At 41.1% G+C, this 20,027-nt stretch overlaps 1 protein-coding gene across 2 annotated transcripts in view; it reads left to right on the forward strand.

Moving 5' to 3' along the window:
• The first annotated feature begins 5,174 nt into the window (after nt 1-5,174).
• Nucleotides 5,175-20,027, forward strand: part of LOC143997383 (carbonic anhydrase 3-like) — a 31,073-nt gene continuing 16,220 nt past the window's right edge. Inside the window, exons 1-4 of one of the 2 annotated variants that reach the window (XM_077492972.1) lie at nt 5,175-5,329; nt 7,020-7,217; nt 8,909-9,027; nt 12,117-12,209. In XM_077492972.1, the coding sequence (XP_077349098.1) occupies nt 5,290-5,329; nt 7,020-7,217; nt 8,909-9,027; nt 12,117-12,209 (450 nt within the window). In that variant the 5' untranslated portion in view covers nt 5,175-5,289. The remainder of the gene's footprint in view (nt 5,330-7,019; nt 7,218-8,908; nt 9,028-12,116; nt 12,210-20,027) is intronic. The other variant, XM_077492973.1, reaches the window with a different exon arrangement.

The raw sequence follows: 20,027 nt of genomic DNA on the forward strand, positions 1-20,027 counted from the left end.
AGAATGCTTGTAGTTGTCGATCCCAGATTCACCTCATACATGTGTTATGTCATTGGCCATGTGGTGGGACTATGTTTGCACAGCTAATAATTATTTTGTGGCTGCAAATTTGACCTATAGGTTTGCGAAGTTCGCCTCCCATTGAAGTCAATGGGGCCCGCCGCGAACGTTCTGGTTCGCGAACTATCGGCCGCGTTCGCGGTCCGTGTTCGCGAAACGTCCCGTCGGAAGTTCGTCCATCACTATCCCTGTGCTTCTGTCTGCAGGACTGCGAGAAGCTGATATCAGAAATCAGAAAATCAGAAATCAGGTACTCCACTACCTATCCTAGCCCCCCACCCCTACCCGTAAACACTTACCTGGCACCTTTCACAGATCCAGCGTTGTCCCAGCTGCAACATTACTCCTCTTTTCCCCGGTCTCACAAGAGACACTAGCAGGGAACCATGGGCTCCCACTGCTGGCAGTACAATTATTGTGAGACAAAAGCAGGAGTGTGGTTTACTGGAACTTCACCCGCCCTTTAGCACCCAGCTTAGTGAGGGTATACCTGGAGGAAAGAGGAGCAAACAGTGCTGTCGTGGACTGAAAAAGATGAGCCAAAGAACTGCTCTGTGCAATACAGAGCAGGTAAGTATAACATCTCTTATTTTAAAGCAAACAATATATATTCTTTCATAGTACTTTAAGAAATCTTCAATAAATGGTCATAAGAGAAGAACTGCTGGACTCAATATACTATCCCTGAGGAACCTCTGCTTGGCTCTAATGTAAAAAAAGCTCCAGCAACCTACAGGAAAGAGGTATGTATTGATTCTAGTACAAAATCAGATGGGAATCTGCAATAAAGTTTAATATAATACTTGGGTTGTCATCTTTTCAAACAAAGCTGGAGCTTCCTTTCCCTTCTGTTAATTGACCAGATAGCAGCTGTCATGTTGCATTCCAAACTAGCAGTATGCATCCTGGGGTATTACAGGAGATCCGCGTGATACTGGTATGTATAGTTAAATACCACCTTGGCAGCTGTACAGTAATAGCTCAAATCCTACCCCACAGCTCTTCTTTTACTAAAGCAATGCCTTGATGACTTTTGTTCCTAGTAAAGCAAACATCAGCTGGTATATGTCACCAAACATAGCAATGTCTTTGTTTTTTGAAATGCTGCCTGTAAAACTTCACAGGTGCCAACATGTCTGGGACATGACCTCACTGGACATGGCCGCTCAGGCGGGATTATACCACAAACCCTTGAATGCCATGCTTTACTTTAACATAGGCTCAATTTGTAAACAGTAGCTTTTCAACACTCATGGTAAGCCTAAATAACTGACCACAGCAGAAGGGCAGCAGTGTCCTTCCCAATCTCAAAGGAAATCTGTGCCGATAAATAATGCTTGCTGCCTGGCTGTCTCTAGCTTCAGTATTTTCTCAGGTAGAACAAATACACAGCCAGTGAAATTAGAATATGTAGACTTGGTCTAGGTCAGTAATGATGCTATCAGTTCAACATGACAGCCGGGCAAAATGCATTTTCAGAGGGACAGTTTAGCAGTGGTAGTCTCCATGTCATTGTACACATCCATATCAACTTACCCAAAATCCACAATTTATACAACGTCTAAATATTAAAACAAAAACAAAAAAAACAGACACATGAAAGTGAAACCATTTTGGCTGCCATCCTTTTTTTGTGGTTTAATTTCAACTTTAACGTGAACTCATTTACTGTATAACCAACAATCCCTCAATCTTCAAGTCAACCACCATAAATCACATAGAACTGTTCATCTTAATGTGTTACTAAACCCACAACAATAAAATCAGTCTGTATACACAGTAAAGAATGCTTGTTACACTAACCTAAGGGGTTAATCCTCTGCATTGTTCCACTGACTCCAGAACAGGTCCAGATAAGACAGAGCCTTTGAAGTCATGCTGCACATGCTCAGTGTATTAACAGCTTTTTTTTTCTTGGGAGAGTGCATGTGATCAGCACAGGGCCAATGAGCACTGTCCAGACAGAGGGTCAGGGGTCCTGGATCCTGAAGGACAATTCTATGCAGCAGTATGAAAACTCCTCCTGCAAGCTTTACCAGACACTGATAGAAGTCACAAGACTGCTATATACTTTTGATGAGAAAAAGTATTTACCAGTTTTTTGTTTTTTCTAAAATTATTGCATTTCCATGTACTGTGGGAGACCATATATAGTGAATGCAGGGCTGTCAGGGCTGGGCTCAGCCATTCCCTGTCTGAGCTGGCCGCTCAGCTGTCAGCTAATTGCCAGCTCTTATCTCTCCACAGTTACTCAGCTGTTGATGATATCCTGCTCGTCAGTCCTGCCTACCTAAGCCGTCCAGCCCAGAGGATCTCTGCTTTCGCCTTAGTCAACATCACAGAGACGCTCTCCTGCACTCCTGTTAAAAGACTTGCTTGGCTGACATCCCTTCTGGCTCCAGATCCTGCTTGCTGTTTTACTACGCTCATCTCCGGCTCCCTGATGTTTGTTTGATTATCTGTTCCGGTTCCTGAACTCTGGCATTTGTTTTTTGGGGGGAGGGTTTATTTTCAGTTGATACTGATATATCTGTGTATATCATTTAAAATGTGACCAGTCCTGTACCTATGAAATATGTCAACGTGATAGCTTATTTTGTTTGCTTATTGCTTTCTCTATTCCCATTGTAGATTTGTTTTTATGAATGGGAACAAGTTCTCTAACTATACAAAAACCTTTGCGGGTCCTGAAGAAGTGGTATATCTGCGAAACGCGCAGACCTCATTTTAAAGTCACAGATTGCTTGCCTTTGTGATGTATTTAATGTCTATATAGTTTTAAACTGTATCTAATAAAATTGTGTCTTTTATTAACTTACAGTATCTCACAAAAGTGAATATACCCCCTCACATTTTTGTAAATATTTTATTATATCTTTTCATGTGACAACACTGAAGAAATTACATTTTGCTACAATGTAAAGTAGTGAGTGCACAGCTTGTATAACAGTGTAAATGTGCTGTCCCCTCAAAATAACTCAACACAAATGTCCAAATTGGGCCCAAAGTGTCAATATTTTGTGTGGCCACCATTATTTTCCAGTACTGCCTTAACCCTCTTGTGCATGGAGTTCACCAGAGCTTCACAGGTTGACACTGGAGTCCTCTTCCACTCCTCCATGATGACATCACACTATTGGATGTTAGAGACCTTGCACTCCTCCATCTTCTATTTGAGGATGCCCCACAGATACTCAATAGGATTTAGGTCTGGAGAATTGCTTGGCCAGTCCATCACCTTTACCCTCAGCTTCTTTAGTAAAGCAGTGGTGATCTTAGAGGTGTGTTTGGAGTAATTTTGAGGGGACAGCAAATTTACACTGTTATACAAGCTGTACTCTCACTAATTTACATTGCAGCAAAGGGTAATTTCTTCAGCGTTGTCACATGAAAAGATATAAGAAAATATTTACAAAAATGTGAGGGGTATACTCACTTTTGTGAGATCCTATATATGTTCTGTTGCATCAAACATAAGTGACACTAGGGGTTTATTTAAAGTCCCAAAATCTCCCTTACATTCGCTTTACTATACATATCAGGATAATACCCTGAGTCACTCCACTAGTATATGGGTAAAATTTAAACTCCATTCCACACTTTTCTGCTTAATTTAGGATATTCACGGAGTCAGTCCTCCACACTATAACGTAAAGGGGCACTGTGATATAAAGTGGACTGCTTTGTAAAGGGATACTGTAATGACTACAGTTCCCCTTTACAGTGCAGCCCCCTTTATATCACAGTGCCCCTTTACATTATAGTGTCCCTAGCAATCACAGCCCCCTATCAAAGTGCTCCTTGCAGTCATGCTTTCCACCTTTTCTCTCTAATCATAGTGCCCCCTTTTACACTCTGCCCCCCCCCCCCCCCCCCCTACACAGTCCTGCCTTCTGCAGTGCAGAGGCAGGATTCAGCCTGTGTGCCGCTTCCAGGGTCTCTCGCCCCACTGACAATGTCATTCTATCAGCAGGACAGGGGGCGGGAGGAGTTGCTGATCTCGATCATATTAACAAGCGGGTGATTAGCCACTTTTTAATATGAAAAGACTCTTGCTCCCTATGCAGATCTCCAGCTTTTCCTGCCCCCTGCTCTGCTGATAGGATGGCATCGTTGGCAGAGGAAACACAGGCATGGCAGCATAGTGTGAGGTGAGCAGCGGCCACAGTCTGTGTTAGCCTTGTCCTAACTGCTTTCTCCACTTCCCTGGTCATCAATAGGCCACAGACTGGTACCAATCCGTGGCCCGGGGGTTGGGGACCCCTGCATTAGCCAAGTCTTGTTATGTGGCCCGGCAGCCCTGGCCCATTAGGCAAGTGTCTGATGCACCCTATTGCCAGTCTGGGCCTGCCGGGGCCTGTGGCCCACAGAGTTTAACTTCCAAAGCCAAACTCAACTAGAATCACCTCCTTTACATTGAAAATCTTCTTGTTCCTTGACATATATTTGAAAATTCAATATAAATCAGACCACTGTTTCTTCCAAAATGTCACACACAACTTATAATTAGGTCGTCTTTGCTGGCACTCAGGGGTAAGGCTGGGAAATTCTTTTTTTCTGAGATTATTTTTTGCAAATGGTTTACTTTTCTTTGCTCATATATTGATTGAGCGGCTGCCATTTTCTCAGCGTCTTTATTTCTTTATTGTCATGTTGTGCCATTGAACGCATTTCATGTGATTGCAATGAACACAGCTACAAAATGTAATATTCCTTATAGAACTAGACCAACTAACTGCTATGTCCTGAAGGGTATGTGACAAATCGTGTTCCTAATACATTTATCTGAGTTCCAGTATTCACCTTTTTTATACTGACTGGATGAACTTATAAATGTTCTAATCATGTATGTGTTAATCACTCTCAGTACTAACAACTTGGGTGAGACATTTTCTCACATCATCTGCAGCGATTTAGTTACTGTCAGAATTTCATGGTCTGAATGTGCCTGGCCGTGCGATGTATTCTTGTGATCAGATTAGCTTTGCTCTCTTTAAATATGAGCCGACATCAGAATATCTCCATCTGTGTCCCACAGGCCCAGGGGGCTTGTTAGGTAAGATAACTCTATAATTCCCTCTCTAGCAGCTATGAGGGGAGGGAGCGTGCCATGCTAGACTCAGCATGGGTTAGTAGAAGTGTATAAATGACACAATGGGAGACTTCACGGACACACATAGTACATCCATACTTTATCACCTGTAACAAGAAGAAAAAGTCATTACAGGGATGTCACGAAGATATGAATGGGGATATGGCCCTGCCAATGGTGAGTGTCTCAGACTGACTTAATAACATACTTGTATGTAGTTTTATTTATTCAGGCTTATTTAAAAATGTAGATCAATGTTAAATATACAGTAGCTTTTGTTAATCAATCAGAAGTCATCTTTCACTGATCTGACTTTAGAAATCTGAAGTTTGATGGGTTGCTAGGGTTTATGGCTGTTTGCACATTATCAATGCTCTTTACAGCTGTCTAATGCCCTGAACACATGGTCTGAAATTCCGATGGATAAGGTCCGATCGAATTATGTTGTCGGAAAATCCAATCGTGTGTGGGCTCTATAGGACTTTTTCCGTTGGAAACTCCGATGGAAAAAGTTTCCGACAGCAAAATCCAATCAGATTTTTTCCGATCGTCTGTAGAGAATTCCGACGGATGAAGTGCCGCACACACTCCGATTAAATTACGAGACCAAAGATATTGGCTACTAGCCTCTACGTAGTGCCGTCATATGCAACAAACGTCACCTCATTCTAAACTATCGGATTTTCCGACAACTTTGTCCAACCGTGTTTCGGCCAAAATCCGTCAGAAAAAATCCATCGCATTTTATGGTCGGAATGTCCGACCATGTGTACAGGGCATAAGTTATAATCATATGAGGGGAAGATCGTATTTGGTAGATCATAAGCTCAATAATAGCATGCAATGCCAAGCTGCGGTTTCCAAAGCGAGCAAAGTCCTTTCCTGTATTAAGAGAGGTATGTACTCCAGAGAGAGAGATATCATTTTGCCCCTGTTCAAATCATTAGTAAGACCTCATCTGGAATATGCCGTTCAGTTTTGGGCACCAGTTCTCAAAAAGGATATCGGGGAACTGGAGAAAGTGCAGAGAAGGGCAACCAAACTGATAAGAGGCATGGAGCAACTCAGCTATGAGGAAAGATTAGAGGAACTGAATTTATTCACTCTTGATAAGAGGAGATTAAGGGGGGATTTGATCAACATGTACAAATATATAAGGGGTCCATATAGGGAACTTGGTGTCGAGTTATTCACTTTAAAGTCAACAAAGAGGACTAGGGGGCACTCTTTACGTCTAGAGGAGAAGAGATTTCATCTCCAAATACGGAAAGGTTTCTTCACAGTAAGAGCTGTGAAAATGTGGAATAGACTCCCTGCAGAGGTGGTTATGGCCAGCTCAGTGGATTGCTTTAAGAAAGGCCTGGATTATTTCCTAAGTGTACGTAATATAACTGGGTACTAAAATTTATAGGTAAAGTTAATCCGGGGAAAATCCGATTGCCTCTCGGGGGATCAGGAAGGAATTTTTTCCCCTGCTTTAGCAAATTGGATCATGCTCTGCTGGGGTTTTTTGCCTTCCTCTGGATCAACTGTGGGTATAGAATTGGGTATATGGGCTGGTATATGTATGTATGTATGTATGTATATATATGTATATATGTAAGTGTATATGTATGTATGTATGTATGTATATATATATATATATACATGTATACATATGTAGTATGTTTGTTTTTTTTTGTTTTTTTTTGTTTTTTTTTATTATATTTTTTTGGTTGAACTGGATGGACTTGTGTCTTTTTTCAACCTGACTAACTATGTAAGAACTATGTATTTGTGCTTGCTGGGATACTATGTGTTTGCCATCCTGTATTTATAAATTGACTAAATCAGCAATAGTTTTGAAACTTTTTTTTACATTATTTAGGTCCTGACATGTGGCCAGACTACTTTCCATTTTCTAAAGGAGAATGTCAGTCTCCTATTGAGCTTCATACACGGTATATCAAACATGATGGAAGCCTACGACCATGGAACCACACTTATCATCCATCATCGTCTCTAACAATCGTCAATGATGGTACCACTGTTAAGGTGGTGTTTGATGACTCTTCAGACAAATCAGGTGATCATTTCCACTATGATCTCTTAGTGTTTATCTCATGCTCAGTGCCATTCCTACCATGAAGCAAGGTACAAATCTTAAGCCCCTCCTAAAGGCCATCATGGGATGAAGTTTCCCACTACCCCCTGGTCCTTTACTGCCTCCTGCTCCTTGGATACTTTAATGCCCGAACACACGATCAGATTTTCCGACAACAAATGTTGGATGGGTGCTTGTTGGTGGGAATTTCTGACTGCGTGTATGCTCCATCGAACATTTGTTGTCGGACTTTCCACCAACAAATGTTGGCTAGCAGGCTCTCAAAATTTTCCGCCAACAAGTGTTTGTTGTTGGACTTTCTTATCGTGTGTACACAAGTCCGTCGGACAAAAGTACATGCATGCTCGGAATCAAGTAGGAGCCGGAGATCTAACTAGCGTTCGTAATGGAGATATCACGTACGTCTTGTACATCACTACGTTCATAAATGTTGGCCAACATTTGTGTGACCGTGTGTACGCAAGACAAGTTGGACCCAACATCCTTCGAACAAAAATGTACGGTTTTGTTGTCGGAAAGTCCGATCATGTGAACGGGGCATTAGATGGACCTGTTTTGGTAGATATGGATGTTTTGTTGAGAGAGTGGTGCTAGAAACATTTGTCAATGAAGGAGTGTCTAAAGTTCTGCCCCAGATGTTGCAAAGCATCAGAACAAACTGTTGCCAAATGGATAGACAGCAAGACTGTATTATTATTACTAACAAGTAGATAACTAATGGTTCTTCTTGAAAGTATGTAAAATGTGAATACTCCCAAAAGAAACTACTAATTATACTCACAAGTCAAAATCCCTGGTATTAACATTCTGTCACTTGAGAGGACATGTTGCCCCATAACTCTCAATGACACCAAGAAAGCAGCTCCAGGTGAGTGAATCTCCAGTTAGTCCCCACACACACACACACTAGTCAGGTGCTAGCCCAGCTCACATGCTGTGTGTCATAAAGCAAATGATCCTGGACGGATGCACTTCCAAAAATCCTTATATTGGAGCTCATGTGACAGGTGATTAACAGATGGAGCAGGGAACAAGAAGGTAGATGTGTTTTGTGCAAATATTAACGCTTAGTCATTATCTGAGGTACTGTAGGTAATGGCTAAGCGCTAATATTTGCATGAAACGCGTCTACCTCCTTGTCCCCTGCTCCATCTGTTAATCACCTGTCAGATGAGCTTCAATAAAGATTTTTTGGAAGTGCATCCGTCCAGGATTATTTGCTTTATGCCCCATAACTCTGTAACCACTATAAGTGGAAGGGGGCACCTAGAGCTATTAATGTCCTCCATGTTATTGGAGGTAAGCGATAGTATTCTTTAAGACTTTGGTTACAATAAGTTAAAATAATGTGTTCTATATTCTTTTGATGAGAGAGAGACACTACAGTGTGATTATAGGCCATTCTACATAATCTTCTTTGTGAAGATGTTGCTGACAAACCCACTTGCACTTTCTTGACAACAAATTCAGAATAGATATGTACTGTATTAGCACAGTTTTTATTTATGTTTTATATAGTTTATTATTACTTATACCCGTTCTCAACAGATCAATGAATGTCATCCATTTTAGATAATCCCTCTTAAAGCACTGCATTTCACCCAGCCCTTTTACAAATTTGTAATACTATATTTATCTATTTATTTGCTTAGTGCTAAAAGATGGTCCTCTGCGTGGAACCTACAGACTTCGGCAACTGCAGTTTCATTGGGGTTCTTCTGATGACCAAGGATCTGAACATGTTATAGATGGCTTAAGATATGCCGGAGAGGTGCAAAAAAAAAATATATATATTTTATATAAAGTATAGAAATGCAAACAACAAATACAGTATTCACATTCAGAATGAGCCTTCATTTTGTAAATTTATCACAAGCCATGACCTGCAGATTCATTTGCTCAACAGCATTTAATATAAACTATATTGACAAAAGTTTTGGGACACATGAACTTTAATGGCATCCCAGTCTTAGTCCATAGGGTTCAATATTGAGTTGGCCCACTCTTTGCAGCTATAACAGTTTCAACTCTTCTGGGAAGGCTGTCCACAAGGTTTAGGAGTGTGTCCAGTGCACAAAGCAAGATCCATAAAGACATGAATGAGCGAGTTTGGGGTGGAGGAACTTGACTGGCCTACACAGAGTCCTGATCTCAACTCAATAGAATACCTTTGGGATGAATTATAGCGCAGACTGGAAGCCAGGCCTTCTCATTCACATCAGTGCCTGACCTCACAAATGCGCTTCTGGAAGAATAGTCAAACATTCCCATAGACACACTCCTAAACCTTGTGGACAGCCTTCCCAGAAGAGTTGAAGCTGTTATAGCTGCAAAGATTGGGCCTATGGACTAAGACTGGGATGCCATTAAAGTTCATGTGCAGGTAAAGGCATGCGTACCAATACATTTGGTAATTTAGTGTATATAAATAAATAAATATATATATATATATATATTTGGGGGATATTTACTAAAACTGGCACAGTCTGGTGCAGCTGTGCATTGTAACCAATCAGCTTCTAACTTCAGCTTGTTCAGATAAGCTTTGACAACAAAACCTAGAAGCTGATTGGTTACTATGCTCAGCTGTACCAAATTCTGTGTGTACAGGGTTTAGTAAATCTCCCCACTGTGTTGTCAATTGATATCTAGAGCTAGTTTAGTGTTTGAAATCCAGAGGGTAGCATTCCCCTTTAATAGGTGCATCAGTAGAAGGGTATAAGAAGTTTTGTTCAGGTTTGCAGATCCAACCTGCAAAAAGATATGAATAAAAAAGGGCATGTCCAAACTAAGGATTAAACCATGCAGGACCTTCAGCCTTCCCCAGAAAAAATGTGTATAATCTAGCAGATTGAGTATGAAAGAAGAAAATGGATAACATAAAAAATGTAAGGATTTAAAGCCCAAGTACAGACCACTTCCAGTGGCCCTGGGTCGGCAAGGGCCCTCCTCCACCTTAAACTTACAGGAACATACTGCAGAAAGTGGCGCCACATCATTACATGGCACCTCTTTACTTTCTACAGCATTTAGGATCATACTATTGATGGAGCAAGAAGAGAATGAAGAGGAGCTGTGACATCACAAGATCAGACCAAATACATCTGGAAAAAGATATGCATGATTTTTTTTAAAGGGTCAAGGGTCTCCCAATAGGAAGATAGAGGACAGGCACGCACGAGATTCCAAGCCAGGAGTTGGGCTTTAAACAAGGTTTCATGCAGCATTCTTTTTCCAGAGAGAGCTGAGCTTGGCCAAGGTTCAATGCCTGAGAAACAAAAGAAGAAAAAAGTATGATAGTGTTGCAGGTAATTGGAACAAACGACTAACTGATATTTGAAGGAAATAGGCAGTTAAAGAAAACCTGGTCAGTATTTTCAATGCTGAGATTGCAGCATTGCTAGATCTCAGCATGGGATTGGTAGTGTTATCGCTGATACTTCAAATGCTCAATTAGGAATATATGTTGCTGTTGAGGTTACTTTAGTGTTGGATATTATGCAATCTATAGTGTTGGATAGTGTTGGATATTATGTTCAGTATTCGGGTAGAGCAGAAGTTAATGTCAAGCTATCAGTTTGACTGCTCAGTCCAGCACAGAAATAGATGACTGGGTGATATGGCTGCGCCCCACACAGCACGGCACCCAAGGCGGGTCACTCTTCTGTCTCAGAGCAGCCCTGAGAGTAGGAAATGGTATAACCATTCAAGTTATTTTTTGTTCCTGACAGTTGCCAGGTCGCCAGATTTCCCACCTACTTTTGTTCCAGTAAAAATGTTATAGATTTTGCCTCTTTCACACCTAGCAATAGTGGTCATCGGGTAAAATAGAGAGAATGAATCTCACCAATGCAGACACAACAGCAACAGCAACCCTTTTCTGCTATTGCCAAAACAGGAGGTAAAATTGGCTTCAGATATACTTTGTGACCTTGTTAATGCCATTTGTTTTTTAAGATGAAACACATGAAACATTTTTGTGGTGACCGAGAAAGTCACAATACTTCAGACCCAGGATGTGTGATTGTCATGTGGGCCTGAAGGCATACAGACCAAAATACCTTCAGAATGTGTAATTCCTCAGGAAACTTGGAGGTGGCATTATTTCCCTGTATGCAAAGTAAGATAGGACTGGTTTGCATAACCTAAAGTGGAAAGCCATCCATGTTGATATTCCAAAGAAGTCACAGAACTTTTTGAAGAATATGTATTTAATCTCATACAATAAAATTGAATTTTCTATATACACTCACATATACATAATGTATAGTTTCTGATAATACTTATACATAAAGTAGACTTTTTTATATACACTTACATATATATAAAGTATAGTTTCCTAAAACACTTATACATAAAGTAGACTTTTTTTTATATATAGTCCCATATACATAAAGTATTGTTTCATATATATATATATATATATATATATATATATATATATATATATATATATATTCTCTTATAAAGTACTTGTCTATATATAGGGGGTTATTTCCGAAAACGCAAACCGACTTTGCACTACAAGTGCACTTGGAAGTGCAGTCGCTTTTAAATCTGAGGGGATCTGAAATGAGGGGAAGCTCTGCTGATTTTATCATCTAATCATGTGCAAGCTGAAATGTTTTTTTTAATTTTCCTTACACGTCCCCCTCGGATATAAAGCGACTGAACTTCCAAATGCACTTGTAGTGCAAAGTGATGTTGCCTTTAGTAAACAACCCCTATAGTCCCTTATAAAGTATGGTTTCCTATACACACTCCCTAGCAGTGGTTGTAAATAGGCTTATAGTTCTGCCAGACTAACGCTTTTACCAAAATGTTATTATGCAATTTAAACAAAAGAATGTATTTTTTCAGATTCAGTTTGTGCATTGGAATTCAAAATATGACAACATTACAGAAGCCAAGAAAAACCCAGATGGGGTGGCTATAATCTCGGTGTTCCTAAAGGTAAGTGCAAGTGAATAACTTCTAAAGTCATAATTTTCTAATACAAAGATGGCATGGGGGTAGTTTGCAAGCACCACATCCCTAATGAAAATGTGAAAAGTATAAATCAAAAAGTGGGATTTTGAACATGCTTGGGAATTTAGGAATAAATACAAACTGAAAGATAGGTAAAAAAAAAAAAAAAGTATATTTTATTACAATGAAAAAGATTTGGTTTTACATTTTTCAATGTAATAAAATATACTGTTTTAACCTATATTTTGGTTTGTATTCATTCCTGAGTTCACAAGCACCATAAAGTCCCATTTTGTTTATGAATACTTTTTAAATTTATAATTTTGTCAGCTCTTAAGAAAAATCTATCAGTTTCAGAAAACATGTAAGCAAATAATAGTGAATTTAAACCTTAATATTGAGCTTCTCATATTTACTCCCTTTAGGTCTTCTAAAAATACAATACAAAGAAATACAAGTGTAAAAAAATAAAAATAACAACCTGTTGATCCTGCCAGAAATATAGTAAACTGATTATTCCCTATGTACTCTGCCTCTGCTGACTTTTATCAGTTACCATTGTTCCCACTATATACAAGTTATGTGGACTATGAAACACACCCTATGTTATGGAGTAGAGAAGAAGAGAGTGTTATGTAGTTCTAGCACACTTCCTGTCCTAGTATGACTAAGCTCACGTACACACGGTCGGAGATTTTGCCAACCAAATCCGTCAGATTTTGTTCGTCGGATTTAGTCCGACAGATTGTGTCCGAAACTGTTGCATGCACACGGTCGGGACAAGCTGGCGAAAAATCAGATCTTTCAGAACGTGATGACGTAATTTCGTTACGTTGGGACTACATTCAGGCTAGTAGCCAATAGCTTTGATGTAGGAATTTGATCTGAGCATGCGTGGCACTTGACCGGCCCAGTTGGTCGGGAAATATTTCCAACATGTTGGAAAATTGGGTCCGACGGAGATTCGGACGGAATCAGTCCGATGTATACCACACACAGTCGGATTATCTGATGACACGGTCCGATAAGACGCATTCCGATGGATTCTCCGACCGTGTGTACAGGGCATAAGCGGCTCCTGAACACAGTACATTGATCGAGTTGTTATCACCCTAGGGCAGGAAATGTGTTACTGGTAGGATCACCAAGTGAAAATAAAAGGAGAAAAATGTAAGTCCCGTGCTGAGTTTCAGAAATACGTCATAGAATAGATAGACATTTTAGCATACCAAAATACACTATATTACCAAAAGTATTGAGACACCTGCCTTTACACGCACATGAACTTTTGAGTTGGCCCATCCTTCGCAGCTATAACAGCTTCAACTCTTCTGGGAAGGCTGTCCACAAGGTTTAGGAGTAAGTCTATGGGAATGTTTCACCATTCTTCCAGGAGCGCATTGGTGACGTCAGGCACTGATATTGGACAAGAAAGCCCAGCTCGCAGTCTCTACTCTAGTTCATCCCGAAGATGTTAGGTTGAGATCAGGACTCTGTGCAGGCCAAACAAGTTCCTCCACCCCAAACTCGCTCATCCATGTCTTTATGGACCTTGCTTTGTGCAGTGGTCTAAATAATTTGGTGGAGGGGGGATTATGGTGTGGGGAGTTCTAGCAGGGCTGTGATAATGGGGCGGACAATTTGACACTAACAGAAAACCAGTGACACTAATAGAGTGATCAGTGCTAAAAATATGCACTGTTACTGTACTAATGACACTGGCAGGGAAGGGTTTAAACATCTAGGGTGATCAAAGGGTTACATATGTGCCTAGCCAGTGTTTATGTGTACTGTATGTGCTGCTTTTTCTAAGGGAAGTAATGGATTTTACTCTCTGCTTTGCGGGGATGCAAAATCCTACCCTTCCCCTGTGTCATAATGGAGATCTGCCTTGTTTCTACAGAATCAAATGCCTTCTTTGTATCTAGAGATTCAATCACCCTCTTGCCCGTATTAATATGTTGAGTCTGTAAGTTAACATACAGTCTATGGATATTCATTTGTGTACAGCAGCCAGGTATGAAACCTGTCTGGTCAGAATTTATTAGTTTGAGAACCACCGATAGCAATCTACTGGCCAAGATTTTGGCCAGAATCTCGACATCAGAATTTATTAACGAGATTGGCCTATATGATTCACATTCTTGGGGATTTTTCCCAGGTTTGGGGATCACAACAATCAGCGCTTCTCTCACAGTGTCTGTAAATATGCCGTTGTTTTCTGCTGCAATAAAGACTTTTTGGAGAAATGGAACCAGTTTTTCCCTGTGTAACTGATACCAGTCAGCCGAGAACCCATCAAGGCCCGGTGACTTACCAGTTTTGAAGGAGGATATAGCTCCAGATATCTCCTCCTGCGTTATGGGTTGGTCCAAAGCTACCCTATCCTTCTGCGTCAATGAGGGTAAAGTAAAGGAATCTAAGTAGGTATTTAGTTCCTGTTGAGTATGTCGGGTTTGTGTCTGATACAGGGTTTCATAAAAGTCTACGAAGGTGTCTAAAATCTCGGGAGATTCTCTCACTGTTTCCCCACTGGGTCTCCTAAGTTGCAATACTGAGGTCGGGGTATAAAGCGGCTTTGCTAAGAAAGCTAGTAGGCGGCCACTTTTGTCTCCAAACTCAAAAAAGGACATGTATTGGTGTAGTTGTTTTTTTGTAGTACGTTCAGTCAGGAGTAGTTTATATTGTCTGGTTCGGTCTTGCCATATTTGGTATTTACTAGGGGATGGGTCCTGAATGTAATTACTTTCAGCCTCCGAGGTCTCGGACTCTGCTTTTTTTACTTCAAAATTCAGAGCTCTGGAAAAATCTCTAATTTCTGTAGTGAACACCCCTCTCATAGTTGCCTTAAAGGCATCCCACTGGTTAGCAATCTGTGTTTCCCTCCCATTCTCTCTCCAGTAATGATCAATATTCGTTTTGCATTTTACAGTAATAAATTCCGCCTGGAGCCAATGTACATTCATACGTCAGTGTCGTCTTCCCCGGGGGGCATTCAGATCCAACATAACCTCCATTGGAGAATGGTCCGATATGGCTCTGGGGAGATATCTAACTCCGGAAATGATCGGGAGACCATCCATAGTAGAGAGTAGTAAGTCTACTCTAGACAGTGTCCTATGGGTCTCCGAGTGACAGGAGTATTCCCTGGTTCCAGGGTGTTTTTGTCTTCAAACATCTGTGAGAGCATAGCTCTCCAGCCAGGAGGAGAGAATATGATGAGAGTTAGATATACATCCATGTCTGTCTAGCTCCCCATCTGAGACTGCGTTAAAATCTCCCATTAGTAATAATGGGCTCTGTGTGATTAATATAGCTTCTTGCAATATTTTGTCTAATATCTGGAGAGAGAAGGGGGGTGGGACATATACACACACCAACATCATGCAAACATTAAAAATTTGACACACTAATATAACATATCTGCCATTTGGATCTAATTTGACCTGCAATATATGTGCCGGAGCTTTCTTGGTAACCAAGATGGCTACTCCCCTTGAATAAGTGGAGTATTCAGCGTGGAGTACCCTCATAATATTGGCTTTCTTCAGTGCCATTAATTTGGAGCCTTGTAGATGCATGTGAGGTTTATACCTCTTGAGAAAATCAAATACAAGGGACCTCTTAATTTTTGAGTTCAGACCACGTACATTCCATGATGGGGATTGAGGAGAAAAAAAACCTCTTTCTTCCTGCCTACCCCCCCCCCCCCCCTTAACTGAGAGGAAAAAAATTCTTGGGTAAGGCCAAAGTACTTAGGCAGGGATTTTTCAGGAGGAAGAGGAAAGAAGATCCCAACAGGTTGCTCCCCAGGTGGTAGATTGATAGATAGTCAGTCCAGTATCAAAATCAGGTCAAAACATGTGCGAGACAAGCGAGTGAGAAAATAGAAATTACCAAAACAAAAAAAACACAACCCTCACTCGCTCTCCCCTCTTCCTCTCCCCCACCAGATGAGCAGCTCTAGATCTGTGGGCTCCCTCTCCTCGCTCCTTGTCTTACCTCTCTGTTATAGAAAGTTCTGAAATACACGTGGATCATGATGGGACGATATTCCAAACTGTTGTAGTGTCAGATAGCAATGCAAGAGTAGCAAGATGATATATAAAGGTGCTCATGTTATTGCTGGCGTTTGTGTTCCATACATAACTGCAACAACCTCATCGGACCTCCAGGCTGCGTTGCCCCCTAGTGTCCAGCCAGCGTGAAGCTTCAATAGGGGTGTTAAAAAAGAAGGCTTTACCTCTATCCACTACCCGCAGTTTTGCTGGGTATAGCATACTGTATGGCATTTGTAACTCCTGGAGCCTTTTTTTAACATGAACAAAACTGGCTCTCTGCTTCTGCGTGACTGCAGAGAAATCCGGATATATGGAAATGCGGTTCACCCCCTGTTCGGGCTGCACGAAGGATACTTTCCCGGTCCCTGAAGTGCAATATGTGAGCTATAAGCAGGCGCGGGTGTGCTCCAGGAGGAGGGGGTTTAGAAGGGATTCTGTGGGCACTCTCTATGGCGAATAAACGTGAAAACGTGGTGTCAGCCATGTTATCCTTAAGCCATAGCTCTAGAAAATCCTCAGTCTGTTTACCCTCTGCTTCCTCAGGGAAACCAACAAAATGGAGGTTGTTCCTCCTCTGTCTGTCTTCCATGTCTCCCAGCTTTTCAGTGTGAGCACTGACTTCTCTGTGTAGGGATTGCACTTTATTTTCCATGGGGCACACTACATCTTCCAGGTCACTAATCCGTTGCTCGGCCTCTGAGGCCCTCTCTCTGATAGTCTGTACATCTTGTTAAGAAAATACATTTCTGCCCTCATCCCATCAATATGTTCAGTCAGGGTAGTTTGGCAGGTGTATATGGCTTCCATAATTTGCTTTAGTGATGGTTCCCCTTCATCCTCTGCCAGCTCCGTCTCCCTCATATCCCTTGGGGGACCTCTATCCAGGGATGAGCCTCTTCTCTTACCCTGAGATCTGCGGGGTAGTGGGCTTACCTTCCCTGGTTGCATGGGCGAGTTATCAGCTCCGCTGCGTATGGCTTGGGCCCTGTTCCTCTGCCGCATGGCTGTTGCCATCTTGGGATCCCCATGCATAGCGGAATAAGTGGTTAGCGGCAGAGTCCATGGATGCCGGCCCGTATTTCACCATGCCTGAACGTTCTGTCAGGTCCAGGGAGTATCAGGGTGTCAGTCCTGCAGAGGATCTGTGTCTCTGACACTCAGGATGCAGTCAGGATTCGTCGTCCCAGCCAGAGCTCCTTTACAGCGCTGGTCTCATGTCGGCCGCTAGCTCCACCCCCCCAGATCTGCCTTGTTTACATAGTCAGAGCTCCGTTCTAAGTCTCTGCCTGATGATCAGCAGGTGCCAGCAGACATCTAGTGCCTGGCACACGCAGTTTGGCTTCTGCTGTGATTAATTCACAGCAGAAGCAGCCCGCTGGCGTGCTCCCTTTATTATGTTATTATTTTTGGAAGTGCAGGATCACATATATATATATATATATATATATATATATATATATGTGATTCTGCACAGTCGCCCTGTAGCAGTAAATTTGCTATGGAGTGGTCCGGAAGTGATTCAAGAAACTGTGATCTTTATGAAGAAGAAGAAATGAACAGAAGAGAACAGGTGTGCTAAGGTTGATATGTGCAATGGCATTTTTCATTTGCAAGAAACTTTGAATTATGACATACACTGCACCATTTAATACAGAAGCCGAGAACCTGTGTACCTGTGTACCTGCTGTATTTTGTTGCTGGACGCTGGAGTGTACTGGATTGGTACATTTGCACAATCAGTTTATCTGACTATGTTTTTTAGAATGCTATTTGCAGTTGTACAATGTGGATAGTGCTAAACTGAAATGGAAACAGATGCTAAGTATCTGTTGTTGCATGTTAAGCAGAGCATCTGTTTGATTGTTATATTTGCATAATACAGCTACCTGCTGCAAGGACAGAGTTTTGTCAGTTTATTGTGGAGAGAATTGAACTGTTACTCCCCACCCCTCTTTTTTAATTGTTGGAAAGCACCTAAATTTACAGAACTTTGTGATACTGCATACATTCCGGCATTCCACAGATTATATTACATTATATTATATTCTGCCATAGCTACTGTATGTTGTGGTTTTCTTTTATCCAAATACCCATGGTATAGGGACTAAATAGAGCTGGTTTGGATAAATAACTAATTTCTGGCTGAAATACCTGCAGTAGGAGGTCTTGGGGTTTAACGTGCCAAGGAAACTGATTTTATGTATCTGTTGTTCGTTGTTGAACTGGACATCTGTTTGATTATTAGTTGCATGAACTAACTACATGCTGCAAGGACATAGAGCTTAGGCAATTGTTTATTGTGGAGAGGTTTAAACTATCCCCGCCCTCATTTCTTTGATTTTCAATTGCTGGAAAACACCAGAGTTTGCATAATGTTTGTTACTGTACAGTGGAACCTTGGATTACAAGCATAATCCGTTCCAGGAGAATGCTTGTAATCCAAAGCACTCACATATCAAAGCGAGTATCCCCATAGAAGTCAATGGAAACAAAGATAATTTGTTCCGCATTGACTTCTATTACATGCAATACTGCATATGGCCAGAGGAGGGGGGGAGCCGGAGAGCCCCGTAAATACTCGGAGACAGTTCGGCTGAATGTGGAAAGCCTCAGAAAGGCTCAGAAACACTCGGGAACGGAGTATTTCCGAGTGTTTCCAAATGGTTCAAAACTGATCCGAGTGTCCCCGGCGCCCCCCACACTTCTGGCCAAATTCGGTACTGCACCGCCATTAGCTTGAATTCTGCTCATTTTGTGAGACAACACTCGCAAACCAAGTCAGAATAAAAAAAAAATAAGTTGCCCGTCTTTCAAAATGCTCGTTAACCGCATTACTTGTAAACCAAGGTTCCACTGTATCTATTCCTGCATTTAACAGATTATATCATGTTATTGATCTAGCTATGTCATGAATTTATTTTATCCTGCTGCCCAGTCACCCATGGTATGGGACTATTTAGGGCTGATTTGGATAAACAGGTTATTCCTGGCTGAAATAGCTGAAGTAGGACATCTTGGGGTTTAATGTGCAGTAGACCAGTGGTTCTCAACCTCAGTCCTTACGTACCCCTAACGGGCCATGTTTTGGGAACTACCCTTAGATAAAATAGCTCTTATTAATACCATGTCATTGATATTGATTTAAAGCAGCTGTGCAAAGTAAAGGAAAACCTGAAAACATGGCCTGTTGGGGGTACTAGAGGATTGAGAATGAGAACCACTGCTGTAGATAATGTTGTCATATTTTAATGTTAGAGGGTATGGATTTTATGATGAGTTCATCAATGTTCTCAATGGAATTACTAAAGATTTTGTAAAGTATATTTATCCCTGAGGTTCAGTGTACCCTTTCTCTTCTTTTTGTATACAACCTTTTTATAGCTTAATTGTTTTTTTGCAGCTTTTCCTTTAAAACAAAATGGTCTTTTGTTTGAGGAGTGGTATTTTCTGTTTTTTCTTTCTTTTGGAGGTTTCCACATTTTTATTTTATGTTGATAGTGTCTTTTTTTCCAGTTTGGGTCATTCAAAGTGGAGCATCATTTTTGTTGTCAATTATTTCTGCTGGCCTTCTTTAAATTCCATAACACCTGGTACAGCTTTAAGGTATCCCCAAGTATGTTTAAAGAATTTTGTGTATTTCCAATGTTGCTTCTGAAGCTGCATGAAAAGTCCTAGTCCCCATTGCATGGTACTTTATTTTCTATTTTGTTAATAACATCATCCTTGATTTTCAGACGTCAAC

The sequence above is a fragment of the Lithobates pipiens genome, unplaced genomic scaffold (genome assembly GCF_037356315.1).
Source record: "Lithobates pipiens isolate NorthernLeopardFrog02 unplaced genomic scaffold, aLitPip1_a1.2 Scaffold_19, whole genome shotgun sequence".
Classification (NCBI taxonomy): domain Eukaryota; kingdom Metazoa; phylum Chordata; class Amphibia; order Anura; family Ranidae; genus Lithobates; species Lithobates pipiens.